General features: G+C 26.6%; 1 protein-coding gene across 7 annotated transcripts in view; it reads left to right on the top strand.

Moving 5' to 3' along the window:
• Positions 1 to 18,489, top strand: part of LOC111040966 (protein ALP1-like) — a 68,807-nt gene that overhangs the window by 17,945 nt on the left and 32,373 nt on the right. For 4 of the 7 annotated variants that reach the window (XM_022325065.1, XM_022325066.1, XM_022325064.1 and 1 more), the window contains 2 exons: positions 13,503 to 13,665; positions 13,729 to 13,832. In XM_022325065.1, coding sequence (XP_022180757.1) covers positions 13,771 to 13,832 — 62 coding nt within the window. In that variant the 5' untranslated portion in view covers positions 13,503 to 13,665; positions 13,729 to 13,770. The other 3 variants (XM_022325062.1, XM_022325063.1, XM_022325067.1) reach the window with 3 other exon arrangements.

Here is an 18,489-nt window from a genome sequence, read left to right as displayed (position 1 = left end):
CTCTAAAAACCATTAACCATAAATTTAAGGTTTTCATATTGACTTCATGCTCAAAAAATAAGTACACATGGCTATAATTTTGCTATTCTTATTCTTTCCTGGAGTCTGGACAACAATCACTATTCATTGCGATATGCAAAATATCTGATGACAAACTTTTTAACACTTCAATGCTCAATAACTTTTTTCTTAACAATTAAATTTCAAAATATATAATAAAAAAGTAATTGTACAATGTACCTATACAATCAAAACAAATATTTGGTTATAATAGTAATATTGAAATTAAAATTATAAACGAGTTTCAGTTTTTTAAATCGCAATTTTTTTAAACATAACAATAAACTGTTCGATTAAAATTATAAAAATATGTAAATAATAATAAAAAACATGAACAATTGTATCTTACATGATTACACTTTTTATCACATACATTATAATTGTTTGTATTTTGAGATTATTGTGGATGTAACTTTTCAAAACAGTCTTTATTTTTTGCTATACATGTATAACTATTGCACTTTGTACATTTTATATATCGTCGCTTAAACTGCAACAGTGCGTATCTCAGTATTTGTAGTTTTTCAGTAGACACAAAAAACATATTTTCAATGATTTATTCCCACTAAAATATAACTTGGAACATTTTTATTTTATGTATGTTGCATTAAAAAATGTTTAAAACACTAAAATTCAATGTTTTTTGAATATTTAGTATTTTACATGAGATATGCTTTGTTTGACACTGACGTATCTGAGATAGGTCTTTTTACCTCATTGGTAATATACCAATATTTTAATATACTTTTTTAATAACAATTTTATTTTATAGTTGTGCTGTACCTATTAAATTGCGTTTTATGTATAAAATATGTTTAATAATGTTAATAGTTTTTAATTTGACTGTGATGATGGCTTTAAAATAATTATACTATTATAAGCATAAAAATTGATTTTAACAGGATAATATTACAAGACCAAATAAAATATTATAAATCATTTTGTAGTTCCTTTATATTTTCTTATGGTTGACTCTTTCAATTTCTTAGTACATATTATAAAATCAAATAACAATTAACAACAGTAAATAAAGTTATAATATGTTATATCACAAAGTGTATTAATATTTAATAGTATAAAATAGATGCTTACTGGGTATTAAGTACCTATAGAAAGATAATCTAAATAATCAAATAAAATAAAATAGTAACATCACTTTTTGTTAAAACATAAACAAAACAAAATAATAACAATTTTAAAATAAATATAAAAACATAATAATATTAATAAAGGTATAAAAAGTAAATTGCAATAACAATATTATAATTTTAGTAAGTCTTATTAAAATGAATCATTGAGATCTCACAGATAAAATAAAATATTATTCAAAACCTTTATAGTTTTTTTTAGTTGACTGTCTTCTAAGTAAATATTAAACTTATAACTAATAACTGTAAAATAATACAAGATAATAACTATTTAAAACTGTATAGTTGCTATAACAGACTAGGTATTATTATGAGAAAAGTAAAATAGAAACAACACTGTAGGTTATAACCAACAAAATAAAATTACAAATTAATATAATAGGTATTATATAAAATAAAATTACAATTTACAAGTTTAAGTAAAATTATATCACCAACTTATTAACTATTTAAAATGTTTTAAAAATATTTTTACTTTTACTTTTTTTTTAAATTTTTTCTTTTCGAATACTAGTTTCCATGTGAGGCAAACAATCATAAAATGAGTGACAGTCGTAAGGCATAATAGTTTTTAGGCTTTGTAAATCAGTCCATTTGTCCAACGTTATTTTTCTTGGAGTTTGGTACAGCTTAGGAAATTTATTGATGTTATCCTCATCAATAGGCTTAGGTCTTCTTGGCAACTCTTTAAAATCATCTTCGAAATTAATTTTATAAAAAATAATACCAGTAGGGCAGTATTTAAGTACTCTTAAGTCAGTTACAACTGCGTCTGACGCCTTTATTCCTGGTCGAATAGACTCATAAAACATATTTTTTTTATCACTGTAGTCTACAAAAAATGAATAGGTTAATTCTTTAGATTCATATGGAAAAGGATATTGTCTGGATTCTAATGTTATTTGAGACAGTTGGCAAGGTAAATAACATTCTGTTTTTTTTAATTTGCGTTCTATGACACTGTGAACACTGTCACACTCCATTTGAGTGTGACCTTTCTCCAAAAACTTTTGGGTTATACTCAATTTGTATTTTACACTAAGATGTAGTAACGCATTTGAAAGAATGCTATTCCTATTCTGTGCTGTACACCCATCTGAGTAAACTATTACAGGTTTAAATGAGTTTTTTATAGTTCTTTCAATTGTATCTATCAGACAAGTTGCAAAGGTTGATGCTACAAGTTCACACTGTGTTTCATCAAACCAATAACAAATAGCTTCATGGGTTCCTAGATTGTAGATTGTATAGTTATGGACAGCTAATTTCATTTTATAATAAATAGAGCTTGCTTGGCAGTATGGAAGAAGCTGTACGGCCATAAGATCGCATGTAAATACGTGACATTCACCAGCTTCAGAACGCATTTTATCATTAGCTTTTTGGTCTCTTGCTTGATTTTTTCTTGCAATATGTTTTTGATAATCTTCTTGTGATAAATTTTTAACTTTGAATTGGCAACATGTATCACACTGGTCTTTTTTTGGAGAAAATATTGACAAATTTTTTTTATAGAAACTTTTATCAAATGATCTCCTACTTAAGGGTTCTTCATTATCCTCTTTACATACTCCAGAATAAATATTGTATAACTGTGTAATTGAAATAATATCAGTTTGTAAGTATAATTTTGTACTGGATTGTCTACAGTAGTGTGAAGGGAGTTTGGGAAACTTATTAAAAAAATTAGTCAAGTAATCAGTTTTATGCTGTTTAGCTCGTCTTGAATTTCCTGTTTTATGTCCATCTCTAAATAATTCTTCATTCTCCGATTGACATTCTATTTCTTCTTCAATATCATACTCTTTTTGATTGGTAAGTCTTTGTGATAAATTACTTCCAAAGGGTGATTTGTTTTCTAACCAATACCTCAAAGTTGATTCTTTAAGTCCTAGAGTATTTAAAAACATACTACGACATACACATAATTTATTATTATCTATTTTTAAATAATAAATGTAGGTTCCATTTCTACGGGATGTCACATTTGATGAAGTTCTTTGTTTAGGAATTATTTTATCCACTAATGACAAAACATAAATTTGTTTTTCCTTCCACGATTGCATTTCTTTCCAGAAACTATTAAAAATGTTTAAACGGTCATCATTTTTAATAGTTGAACAATTTCTATTCTTCCACTTTTCACAAATTTTTGAAGTACAAGTTGGACCAATTTTTCTTTCACCTCTTAATGTGTCATGTAATATATAATTAGTATTTGTTTTTTCTTTTCGTCTATAACCCATGTATTCATCACCTCTCACTCGTTTTGCTTTTGTATCATTCCTACTCCATGATATTGGATTTGGAGTAATATTTCGTTTCCTTCCAATATTTTGTAGACCATATTCAAATTCATTTAAATTATTAATTTCACCATGATTATCAATATTAATACCATTGCAATCATCAGTAGTTTGGTCATTTTTTTGCAAATCATTTGTAAGTATTATATTTAAATTACCTTCTACTACTTCATTACCACCATCAATAATATTATAGTCTTCAATAGTTTGGGCAAAATTTTGTAAATTATTTTCCAAGTAATTTAAGTTAACAATTTCATTTTGATCATCAACATTAAGAATATTACAATCATTAAAAGTTTGGTTATTATCAATGAACTGAAATGTTTCAATGTTGTTTATATTAATATCTGAACTGAAATCTGCCACATTTACTTTTTTGGTGTATTCTCTAATTTCTTTTGGTTTTAATTTACCCTGTACAGCTTCAAACAATTCGTCAACAAATAATTCATCAGTCTCACTACTCTCACTACCAGTTTCAAAATGTGACATGATTTTATGTGGATTTCTAGCTGGTTAAAACAAATTGATTACCTAAAATAATAATTAACTAAAATAAATATTATGTAAGTATGATACTCTAACATATTATTTAAAAACAATTAATATAATACTTAAGCATTAGTTACACCAATAAAAATATTGTAATTTATATTTTAATATTATTACAACAGAGCTTATCTCATATAATTTGTTTTAATAACAATGCCTATCTCAAAAAACATACTACTATTTTTTCAAACGATGATATTAAATTAAATATTTGGTTGAAGGTCATAATATGTTATTTATTAATAATATATTACCTAAACTTAATTGAAGTGCTAAAATAATGATGATAGGACTTAAACTTTTTTAATAAACTTACCTTTTTCAACAGCTCGTCGCACATAGCGTAATATCACGTATAAATTAATGAGATATGTTATGTTGATACTTAAGAATGATATAAGTGGTGTTATCATTTTTGTAAATAACAGTGTAACCGCTAATCGCACAGAAAATTCCCCTGATGAATAAATGTTCGGAATCAACTGTTTTATTAATATTGACAATAATCTAATTTTGTCAAATTTTGAGATACGTACTGTTGCAGTTTAAGCGACGATATGTAAAACCTTTACATTGAGGAAACTTACAGAGTCCTATTTTGTCTTGTGGTCTTGGAATATGACCAGTGTTATCGGTTCTGGAATCTTCGTAGGGATATCTGTAGGTCAAACAAATTACCACATTACCACTTGTATTGATCTATTTATTTACTCTGTGGTATAGCCTATAGACAGACACGAATGGATCTTCGCAAAAAAAAATCACAAATTATTCCAATATGGTGTCACTACACTGTTATCACAAAATATAATATTTATCACAAAATAATATTAAAATATACTTGTAAACTATAAAGTCAATTATAATATTTGTTAAATTCAAATAATCGTCGTAAAAATTAAATTCAATAATAGCTAAAATAAAAAAGGTAAATTAAAATGTTATAAATTTTTATTTTTATAAAAAGTAACTATGGTCATTTGAAGAGTGGATATTTAATACTTCACCACTTAAATCTTCCATTAATGAATCTCTTATTAGTTGGCTCTCATTTTTAGATAGTGTGATATCCATTAAATTATTTTTATTATTATTTTTTTTTATTTTAAAACGGCTTTGTTTTTCTATGTTTTATTTATTATTACTAGTATTAATTGGTGTAGTGTCTAAAGAAATAATGGACATTATTTTATCACAATATATAATTATTGTCTTTTTGTTCTCTTCATTTAGATTCGATCGATTTTACATTCCAAACAAAATTTCCATTTTTTTTATCTCATCATCTAATGAAGGAGCTAGATTACTTATTTCTACTGCGTTTTTTAATATTAATTCTTAGTTGATTGTTGGTATTGATATTTTTTTACCTTTTAATAATTGATTTGAAATATTTAACTTTGCAATTGCATGTATGTGTTTGCAAACATTTTAAATAAATAACATTGTGTATGCAAGAACATCTAAATGTGTGAACATAAATATTGCATTGATTGCAACTTAAAGCACAATTGCTACATATTATATCAACTTTTTCTACTGAATATTTAATTTTTGTATCTGTATCTGAGGTTACCAACCATACATTATCTTCAATTTGTTCTATTTTATCTGATTGAATGCCTTCACTTTTATTTTGACTACTAATAATTTGTAACACTTTTGAAGATTTTTTTTCTTCAATATTTTTATCCCTCTTTCAAAAGACTTGTCTCTTACTAATAGCATTAACGCATTGATAGAGAAATCTAATCTTCTGCATTGTTTATCATCCAAGTAGCAATATTTTATATTTTTATGTAAAGCTTCAAGGTACATGTTTGTATTTATACCAATATGTTTACGATTGAGAAACGCCCATTTTTCTATTCTTGACAAATATGTGGTAATAAAATATTGGCCAAAATCAACAGTATCTTCATCACTTATTAGTTGATTAGTTATTGAAGATACTTCTTTGTAAAATCTATTTTCATCAATTTCATATGAGGCGTCTAGAACACAAGAGGTATAAGCGACATTCTTTGTATTTCGTTATAATCAAGTTCAAAGTTAACACATTCTCACAAATGACAATTAAAGTTATTGTTTAATTTAATTATTGAATTTTTATCTGTACACATATAAAAGTTTATTTTTTGTGATATTGTAAAGGTTGAACAAAAAATGTTTGATATATGGGCAATTGTTTGACCTTTGATCTCACTTATACCCCTTTACCGCAAATGCACAATATTTTGTTATTCATTTGAAGTAAAGAGTATAAGTGAGTTAAAAATAAAAACTTAAGACTTCAGGTAATATAATGTATAAAAATGTAAAGTTTATTAATATTAAAATAATCACAATATTTGCATGTCAGTCTTTGACCATAGTTTAACAATACACCTTTTTTTTAAATTTAATAATATTAATAATAATTGGTAATTTTTTAATTATTACAGAATAAAAACAATAAAAATAACAAAATTATAATATTATTAATGACAACGTTTGTATGTCAGTCTTTGACTCTTTTTAATAACAAACTAAAACAATAGAAAAACAATAAAGTTATAATATTAATAATAATTTTTTGATGTCAGTCTGTGACAGTCTTTTGAAAAATGTTTTATTGTTAAATATTTTTTAATCTTCATCAGTGTCATACAAAGTGTATAAGTCCATCTCAGAAGCCTCAACATTATCTTCTGTTTGATTATCTTCTCTGGTAGCAGTATTATTACTAGTATATAAAGGATTATTAGTCAAGTTTTTATAAAATTGATGATGAATTGGGGGTATGTATTGGATTTGATCTAGCAGGTCCTTAACCTTTGCTGGTTTTAGTACCGGTTTTTCTTTTACTGTAGGTAAGTGTTTTGGAAATTGTTTCTGTCTCCCACGACAATTTTTTACCTTCATAGACATCTCACTGAACATCTCTAGCCCATCAGCAGCTCTATGTTTAAAATACAGAGTATCTGGACTACTTTTTTCAAAATGTAACCACTGCATCTGACGTATCCCTGGAACTGACTTCTTAAAGTGAGGTTGAAGAGATTCAAGATCAATAAAAACCTTATCTTCCATTTTGACTACAATAAATTTTTTACTTGTGGAACTCACCAAGTCATACCAATGTTCTGGAATATAGATGCTTTCCTTAATACGCCTTTTCTTTAGTTCAATTTGACAAAAGTCTTGGTCATATTCATTGTATGAATGACCACAACAAAAAAATCTATGATTTACAGTTTCAATATTTGTTGTTCTAACAACATACAGCCAAAATTTTACAATGATTTGGCTTTTATTTTGACCTCCACAATTGTTTGTAAAACATGTAATGTGCTTTACTGTTGAAGGTATGCTCTTTATAAATTTAAATAAACATGATGCAATTTCTTTGCATCCACGGGATGCCTGAGCTTCATGCCACATGTACATGTTAGCCATACCAGTTTTTAATTCATGTATTGCTAAATTGTAGGTCCACAATTGACGGAAATAGTAGGCTTTTTGGTTTGACAAATTTGGTGTTGGCAGCGTTTTTTGCAAATCAAAACAGATTGATATGTGAGTATTATCCTCAATATGTTTGGCATTATCTTTGGCCAAACGGGCAGCTTCTGCTCTACCAAGATGGAGTTCTTTTTGGTTTTTTGACTCTTGTTTTTGTTCAGGTGTACCAAATTCTATTTTCTTTGTCAGTTTGTCACAAATATCACATGTATCTGTGTTAGGTCTATGAAAGCTTAGGTTGAATTTTGTGTTAAATATATGTCTATAAAAACTTTCTTTTTCCGGTTCAACATGCTTTACTGTATTACAAAATTCTTGATAAGCTTTATACATTTCTTTAATTGTCAATCCTGTAGGTAAAAACTTGCGATTGGGATTTTTCTCTCTATTATAATGGCTTGTATACTTGGGATATTTATTGATATGCTCCTTTATGATATTTACCCTTTCTTCAGATATTTTATTTGCTGGTATCTTTTTACCTCTATTGTCACGAGGAGAAACACCAGAAACTGACATCTTCTTTTTATTCACAATATTTTGAATCCTTTTGTTGGATAAGCAAAGTGTTTTTTTAAAGAACTCCTGACAAACTCTGAATTCTCTAATACTGTAAACACACGAGACTGATTTGTTTTTAATGGCATTGGTACTTTTTCTGCTAACAGGATTCAAAGTAATTGCTCCATTTAAAAATGCAGATTGTAACTCCCAATTACCTGTTTTCCAGTATTCATTAAAGATTTCTTTTCGAACATCTTCAGGTACATTCGTGTTACATTTAAACCTACATTGATGATTGTACTCTACTATTCTTTTATTTTTGCGTGTTTTACCTTTTCGATCTACATAGACCTTACCTTCATTTCTTAATTTTTTAGCTTTCACCTGTTTCCATTCATTTATTCTTCTGACTTTTTTCCTAGAAGTCTGTGATACAACTGGTACGGCATTTCTTGGTAGATTATCATCTTCATAGCTTTCTGTAAATATCAATTAATAATAATTTTTTAGTAAATATAATACTTATGATTCTATATTATTATTGTTGTTATTATTATCATTAACATAATGAGAAAGTCTCACGATTGTTTCATGTGGAAGGAACAGTAAAATATGATTTACAATGGAAAATTAGGATACAATGTTATTGTATGGTTAAATATTACCTAAATGACTGTCTGTGTTATTATTATCATCTGGCAAATAGTCCTTGTCTGCATCACTATCATCTGCACTAAGCAAATGTGCATCATCTATAATTAAAATTATTAAACATTTTATTTGACTCCAGAGCATTGTACTCTATACTAAATTAATTATTATTGTAAGTTAATTGTTCAAATCACTTACCACTACTCATATTGTCAAGTTCTTCAAGCTCCATGTTAACTTGCCAATTAAAATCGGTATTATTATTTTTTTTTTTACGGAAAAGACTGCTAATAATTATAATATATTATAATTATTAATATAATATAATAAATAATAATATAATAATTCTTATCATATTATCAACCTTAATGTTAATAATAATAACCATAGACCATTGGTAAATATACGTTTTGGCGGTAAAGGAATTTAAGTGCGTTAACAGCTGTTATGGTATGGTGGAAAAAAGGTATAGGTGCGCTTGAACCCATTTTCTTCTAATAAAGATATTATTTTTGTTTGGAGGTTAAGTGATTTGCTACTAGATTGCAGCACATATCAAATACTTCACTTATATCTCTTTACCACCAAATAAAACGGAAAGTTCATATTTTAGCTGTGCACTTAACTCAGATTTTTTAAAAATGTCGCTTATACCCCTTGTGTTCTAGGCGCCTCATATAATAAGGCTTTTAATGACTTGAAAACTAAAATTTTTTTGTCCTGGGATTTTATCTTTGAAAGATTTTTACTCCAATTTCTTAACACATGTCATGTGCATAGAATCTGCTTAGGAGTTGGGCCCATTATAGAACTCTATGCATTATAAAAGGCTGGCTCATCGTCTGACATCCTGATGATTTAATAACTCCTATAGAACTCCTTACAGATTCAAAAAACAACTTATAAGTAGCTGTGTCGGATTTGTTGCTGAAACAAAATGCCCCTGGAACACCATTGTCATATTCATCCACAACAAGCAAAGTATAAAGTTGAATGCTGTAACTATTCAACCCGTGAGTTCCATCAATGCATATCTTGTTATTGTCAAATTGTAGTAACATCTAAGCTTGAAAATTGGTCGTTATTACAAGAAAAAAGTAATCTTTTGATCAATTTGATTTAGAGTCTTCTTGTCCTTGATGTTTAAAATATAAAATTTGATTCTTCCCATCTTTTTGTTTTTTCATTTGTTCTACCCATAATTGAACACTTACAAAGTCATTTTCATGTTGCTTAATTGAATTGTTATTTATTTTATAATCTCTTAAGATGTTGTACAAATCACATTTTTATAATAAATGAATTCGTTTGAAATCTGCCCCAACTACTGTTTCTCTAATATCATTCAGCACCCTTTGAATTGGTACACCAAGAGCTTATTTACCTAATACAACATTTTTAATAATTATTATATATTTATTATAATATTTTATAATTACTTTTTTTTTGATTTATTTAATAAAATAATTATGAATTATGACAGTTATGTATCATAATAGTTACCTACCTGCTAACATGGATTTATCCTCTGTATGCAATCTTTGCATTCCAATTTCATTTTTATGCCATAAATGAGTACTCCATTGTTGTACATTTATTATATTCTCTTTTCTGTGGACTATTATATGTGAAGGACAAATTTTTGATATTTTAGCTGATCCAATACTTTTTAATACTCTCTTTCCCTAATTATGCATGTACTTAATTTTTTTTAAAGAATAAATAAATTTATTATATAATAAGTTTATTTACTGTGCTTGAAGATCTTGGATTATTTGAACGATGACAAACATAATATAAATATTTGACCCCATTTTATTGTTTTTTTATGTTCTACGTACATACTGACATTTATCTCGATTGTCATCATCAGTTTTCCACTTGAGAAATTCTATACAAAATTTTTAGTAATAATTTTTTGCTAACATTATTAATAATTTTTTTTAGTTTACCTTCCATAGTATTGAAATTAAGTGATACAATTTCAATGTTCGTATTGTGTTCAAATGACAAATGTTTTGAAAATTCTTTCATTGTTTTGAATGATAGTTCACAATTTTTGTAAGAACATTTAATATGGCCTAATTGACAACCATCATGTGAATTTATGTGTTTAATTATTTTAATTTTTGAATTAAATTTCTCACCACAGTCATGGTATTGGTATTATGTACTTCTGTAAAACTGACATAATGTACAGTTATATTTCTCTTTTATGTCATAATAATTGGGTGTACCTATATATGTTTCTGTAATTTATAGTTTTGATGAAGTCACCCATTGTAAGCTTTATCAGTTATCTGGTTATGTTTGGGATTTCCTACTGTGCACAAATTTTATTCTATTATAAAAATAGAAAGCAAAGTATCCATACTATAAAAAAAATATGTAGTTACTATAACAATAATGTTATCTGCTCTTGAATCGAACATTTTTTAAGAAATCAGAAATGTGTACTTCATAACTTTTCGTAGAGACTAAATATTATACGATAACTGTTGCATATCGACATAATCGCGAATACATGAAGTTAGTCAATAATACTAGTGTATCTTATTAATATAAATTTTGGCTTTTACACGACCTACATATTCCCTATTATTGCTAGTTATTGATTTCAAAAGTTGGCGGTAAAAATGTAAAAATTCAATATTATTTTGTGATAACAGTGTAGTGACGCCATGTTGGAATAATTTGTATAGGCAGAAAACGAAATTGTTCGCCGCTGACACTGCCGACACTGTAAAGAAGCAACCTCAATGTTTGTTCTCTTTCTCATTTCCGATATCTGTATTATTTGTATTATTTGTAATTTTTACGACGGATCTGTTAGCATAGTGTTGTACTTCCATCAAGTTTCCAGTATAGTAAGTACCGTTTTTCATCCGTTTTTATCAGCCCGATCTCGAAAGGTTCGCAAATAACGATGGTTTTGATCTGCATCTGTAAAAAAAAGCATTTTGTAAAATATGAACAAAACAATTTCCTTCGAAAAATCGACTTGCTTCTCTGTTGTGTAAACTTCGAGTTTGCTGTGCTGACGTATTTTTCGATTATAATCTGTTAATATTTTATGTATCTGTTAATTTATATGTGAATAAGTAAAACTAACACACTGTAATACACATACATTTGTTAATCGGGGATTTTCGATTTTTAACTTCATTAGCTACATAGGAAAATAAGTCGTCGGTATTGTACTAATCTCATTCCGTTCTATTGATTTGTCCAGAGAAAATTTAATTTTGGTCTATTTTGGCTATTGGGTTGATTGTGTAACGTCCAGAATCTGAAAAATGTAGTCTTAGATATTTACGATAAGTACCTATTGTAATATAATAATATGTACATAAGCGAAAACGCTGTAGGTCACCGTAGAACGATTTTGAGAAAAACGCGTTTTTGTTCTATATTTTCCTAAAATTGTAACACCTTGTACATTATAATTATTTAAATATGATATATATGTTTTCCTATGTAATTTTATCCAACGGATGCAATGAAACAATAATAAATATGATTACATTAATTTTTAACAAGATATTTTACTTTTTGCGTTGTACCTTAGTAGTAGTATAAACTTTTGAAACTTTATTCAATAGGAAGAATGCTGTAAACTTGTTAGTAACAATTTTTGATATGATACAATTATTTATACATTTTAATATTTAATTCATAAAACAAAAATATTATTTTTCAGTCAATTTATAAAAAAAAATACATTATTTTTATAACTAACGAGTAGGAATATTTTTCTGTTAGCTGGCAGAACTTGGGACAAACTTTGAAGGATACTATTAAGTTTTTCTTTTAGTATCCCTCGTGGTTTTGTCAATGATATAGGATGCGGCATTCCATTAATTTTCATAACATTGTTTCTTAAAGTTAAATTTTGAATATTCTTCATCGTAATTGCTTTTAGTGTACAATATAAATTTCCCATGTTTAACTTGAACAGATACTACGTCTTTGAGTAAAATATGATTTGTTGATTGGTTCAATTTTTGCTGTGCTTTATTATAATCCTTCCATGAAAAAAAGAAATTGTTCCGATAGTCGACTTGTTTTGCGATACTTAAACCTGCCCATGTTACTAAGCCAAAATACAGTCAAGTTTGTACTATGTTCTAAGATAAAATGCAATATCTTCAACAATGCTTACGGCGTTAGTGCTTAGTACAGTGTATTTGTAGCGTTTTTTCCTAGTAACCACAAACTTTTCTACGACTTATGGCGTTTTAGTTATTTGATTATTGCTTGTATTATACTTTTGGAGTAATATTTCAGACATGCCAAATTTTACAATAATTTATTTGTTTTTAACTCATTTTTATTTTTTCTGGGACTTACGGCGTTTTGCTTATGACGGCAGAGTACATATCATTTAATGTTATTTTAAATAATATTATATACGTTGGTATTTTAATTTAACTAATTAGCTTATTGATATTACATTTTTAGGACATCAACTATTATCCACTAAGGAACTAATATTATATGTTCAATTTTGTGTCCTTAATAATTATTATCAATTTCATCTATTTAAAGTATCATCATCAATATTTATTTAAAATTGAAGAAATGTATAAACAATGTGTTATAAATGATTAGGTAGGTTTTTTTACCCTAAATTTAAACAATATTTCCACAAATAATTATTGTGTCTACCTACCTAGGTACCCATTCATTATTTTTCAAGATATTTTTGTTAAATTGTCCAAACTTATTTATTAATACGTTAGGTTTATGTATTAATTAAAAAACAAAATTTTAGATGGTCAAGGCTATGGAAGCAGTTGCGAGCTTGGCTAAATTTGCCAAGAAAAAGCTCAAACAAAATTTATTAAGTGGTACAGCAAGAATGGAACATGGCGTTTCATTCACCAAAAAACTGAAGCTAAGCTCAAGGGGACAGAAAATCATTGGATGATACACCAGTAATAATTGTATTTGATTATTGTTTTTAAAACTATGGTAGAAATGTATTTTTATTTTTATAGAAAAAAAGTTCGTAGTTGTAAAACCAATCATGGGCAAAAATAATGGTGAAATCCGTAAAGTACACACTGTCAAACACAAGGCATACTTATCCAACATTAAAAACGTAACTAAAAATATATTATCTTTTAATAATTTTAAGTTAAGCTTTTTATATTTGATTCATAAGTCTCATTTAAAGTAATAACTATGCAAACATTTTTTTCTCTCACTGATATTTACGCGTCAAATTAAGTTTTCTAACTTATGCTGGTGACGTGTTAACTATGTGTGTGTTCTGTTATGTTGTCCCACCGATTCAATACACTTGAGCATTTATTTCTGTCTCATTTCAATAGTGTTCTTCAAATGTGATTTTTTATTCCAACATTTTTAAAATATAATCTATTGTGGATAATTTAAGGTTTTTTTCAAGTTATTTAACTCTGCGTTACAACTCAAGAGTTACGCTGCTACTACTGTGGGTTTCTTGGACCCATTTTTTAAAATTTACCATAAATGTCTATAATTGAACTCAAATTTTCAAATATACTTCTAAAACATTCATTTAACATAAAATAAACAATTTTTGATATTATTTATGGTGTACAAGTGTAATGATAGTTAAATAACACATAATTAGTATTTATTTAACAAAAAAGATAAATCAAACTTTAATTAAAAATAAAAACAAGAAACTAATGTAACATAAAATAAACGATTTTCCTTTAGTATTTTTAAAATATGTATATCATGTATATATATTAAAATCTAAAAATTCAACTTAAATTATCCTTTTTTTACGCAAAGAAAATTGTTTTAAAATTAAAAAAAAAATTATTAACTTAATTAAATTTATAAACAATCATTGCACACACAATTTGCATGTTTCTTCAAACATAAATATTTTTTGAATTTGTAACAAAAATACTGAGTTTTGCTATCAGCACATAAATTACAGCGACCTTTAGTTCCTGGATTTCTACTAGGCCCAGGTTCTGTAACATCATTATCTCCATCTCTTAATCTCTCTGTAGGATTTCTTATTCTAGGATCAAGGATGTACATGTTTATTTTCAGCTCTTAAATTTTGAATTTTTTTTACTAAACTCATACCAAGTTGTTTCAAAAATAGTCGTCGTTTTATGTTAGACTTATTATTAGAATTATAGATTGCATTACTGTTAATTCCAGCAACATTCAACAAACTATAGAAGAGAGCTAAGACCCACCTATTTGGAGTTCTACCAGCATTATAAGACCCTGACATTTGATCAACAAATCCACTCCTCCTTTAGTCATATTGTATAAACTATAAAGTAATCATTTCTGGTTTTTGTAGCATACCTGTAGTATTAGCAATTTGATTTTGTTCAGTTTCATTCATATTTCTATACAAGAAATAATAATAAATAAGAATGTCTTTTACAAATAGAAAAGAAATAAATACCATATACTATACTTGTCAGTTGTAGTCCGTATCAATAAAGTATACTTACTCATATTATGTTATTTAATTATGTACGCCTATTACCAAAAAAAAAAATAAAGTCAATACTGCCCTGCTACTGCGAAAAGCAGTTACTACATAAATCATATTTTCGGGAAATTGAACTTTTATGTTTTCGTAATTTTTTTAATAAATTTAAGATTTTAAGTATTCCTTTTGACTGAAACAGATGGAAATGTATGCCAGAAATTCAAAAATGCTATAAATTTTGTGATTAATAGATTATTTTTGACAATTTTCACATAATAATGCAGTTACTGCGTTTTATATTAGCATTACCCTCATAGAAACATATAGTGGTACAATTTATAAAATGCAGTATTATCAATATCATATAACACTGCTAGTAGAAAATGCAGTAACTACAACAATTGATCAACTCAAATAATAAAGAACCGTCTTAATCATACATTTTAAAACTTTTTATTGAAATAATACATTATTTTAGAATAAAATTATTTAAAAAATAAACATAACTTTTTCTGTTTTATTATTACAACAAAATAAAACATAATATAAACACCTATTATAAAATAAATAACAATATATTTAGTTTTTATAATATAAGTAAAACCTAATGAAAAATAACAAATCGCAGTAAAAACTTAAGGCACATTTTTAATAATAATATGGCAGTATACATAATTTATTTTTATAATACATATTAATAAAAAAACAACTGATTATAACTTAATAACAATTTTAATTTACCATATTGTGTATTTATAATAAAATGTAATAAGCAGATTTAAATTAAAAAACTGGTAAATTTTTCCAAAAAACTTTCCTGTCTTCTAGTAAAACTTGTTTAAGTGTGTTTAAAAAATTATTTCTTTTAGATTCAGAAATTACACATGGAGCTACTTTAGCTGGAGGCATTATCATTTGTTTGTTAATAAGATTGTTTTTTTAAAATGTCTAAACGCCCATAATTTTCATCGTTCAGGTCAGTTTTATGTAAAAGATCATATTGCCCTCGTACAGCTCCAATTGTAGTTACATTTTTAAGCATCACACCCCCACAGTTAGCTTTTTTATTTGTCTTTTTGGGGGATTTATTATCAGTCCACAAAAAATCATGTTCCATACATTTTACAATAACCCCTTTTTTTGCATTTTTTACAGCATTAGTAAAATCTTTGAAGTCATATGTTTTTTTTTTGTTTCTTCAGTGATTTTTCAACCTGGTGATGAAAGTTATCTGCACTCATGAATGTGTGCCTAGGTTTAAAAAAAAATAAATCTATAAATTTAGATGTTATTTCACTAGAATTAATTATAAAAACTAAAAAACTTAATAATGCCCAATTTTTTATTCAGACTTGAACAATTATCCAACCAAAGCCCAATGTGTGGAATATCTCTTAATTCTTTGAAAAAAGCATAGAAAGTACTTATCGAATCCACTTTATTTCTACCACTAATGGCTTCGGGCCAAATACAAGCTATAAGGTGTTTTGATTCGATTTCGGACCTAAGGGAACAAAGCTTTCATGGTAAGCAACTAACTTTCTAACAAATATTACTTTCTTAAATGAATCTGCTCGAGGTAGCATAATCATTTTTTGTAAATTAGCAGAATAATAAACTATATCATCAGTTAAAACTGCTGCTGCAGCGTGTTGTTGATACAAAGCTCTAGAATTTAGTGTAACGGGCAGAATGTTCAATTTTAATTTTACAAATATCACAGTCAATGGTTAAAGATTCATCATTATGTTCATGCAGTTTAAACGATTTTCAAACTTCACATTCTTCATTACCTAGAGTTGCAAATGAAATATGTTTTTCTTTTAGTTTTTGTCTATAAAACTCATATGAAATATTACAATTGGAATTTTTTTCAATGAAAGAAGCATGCTTTAGGGATGCATTAATGTCACTTGGTAGGTATGTAGTATTTGGTGCATGCTCTCTGCTATAATGGGAAATACTAGGAAATTTTTGTTGTTGAACAAAAATTTTTTAGAGTTTCATAATTTATTCAACCATTTCGGATGTTAAGATTTTTTTCTACAAATTAAAAATATTTGTGTAACCCTGGAAAAAAAATAATTATAGAATCATCCAACCATTTAAATTTAATCCATATTTATTTGTAACAATATAAAAATGTTCTGTGTTACACTATTTTATGTTGGGCACTATAAATTATAATTTTAATTCCACACTATGAAGGATTTCTTTTTACATTTGTTTATAATGTACCTATTTATAATATTAGTTCTTACAATGACAAAAATCATAATTTTTTTTTACATTGGAAGTTTTTCATGATGAGTGAGTTTAATTTAATACATTTGATGGGATTAAAAGCCAAATAACTTCATTTTGACGAGAAATTCATTATGATTATGGAACAATGGAATAACACAAAATGTTTGAATTTTTTTGATGAAAATAAAATTGTATTATTTTACGTAAATTCAAAAAACCAATACATTTTTCACATTAATTCCTAATAACTTGTTTTATTTTTTTTAAACGTACATGGCTTAAAGTGAATACAGTACATTGGAATCAAATTAATTATTTTGTCATTATCATATTATCAAACTCGGTGTAGACAGCCGATTCCTTACAAGTTTTAAAATATGTGGGCTTCTGAAATGAATACTTACAGTTATTTTATGCCTCTTTTCCTCTTTGCTTCTTTTTTTTAAGATTTTAAAATTACAAGCAAACCACAGCTATTTTCTATGAGCCTCTGAACATTGGTTAGTTAGGTTAACTTTATAATTTAGCCATTTAAAGGAAAAATGTGTAGTAAATATAATTGTCCATATTTCATGTTCTTATTTCTATAGTCGAACAGTTAATTAAATATTTAAAACTGTTAAATTTACTTTGAAAATTGGAACTAATTTTATCCTTATGGTTGAGTCAAATGATATAGACTTTACATTAGCAACCATTGTATATAATTTTTAAGAAATATATTATATAATTTCAATTTTACATAAATATATACCTTAAAGTGGGGTGAATTGCAACAAAATCAGAGTTAAATCTGACTGAACTTCATTTCAAAATTAGATGTTTTTACTACCGTCCAGTAAAACACTTAGAATTGAATGTACTGGTGAAATAACAAGGTTGATTACGTACAAATTTACAATTTTTCAGGAGATACGAAAAACATCTATTTTTATTTTTATATATAATATATTATATAAGAAAAATTTAAAAATTTAAAAATGTTGAATTATTTTAATATTGGTTGATACATTATGTATTTCACATAATTACATAATAAGCAAATTTTAATTATTTA

Source organism: Myzus persicae, unplaced genomic scaffold, assembly GCF_001856785.1.
Source record: "Myzus persicae strain clone G006 unplaced genomic scaffold, MPER_G0061.0, whole genome shotgun sequence".
In the NCBI taxonomy this organism is placed as follows: domain Eukaryota; kingdom Metazoa; phylum Arthropoda; class Insecta; order Hemiptera; family Aphididae; genus Myzus; species Myzus persicae.
This window is presented reverse-complemented; position numbering and strand designations above follow the sequence as displayed.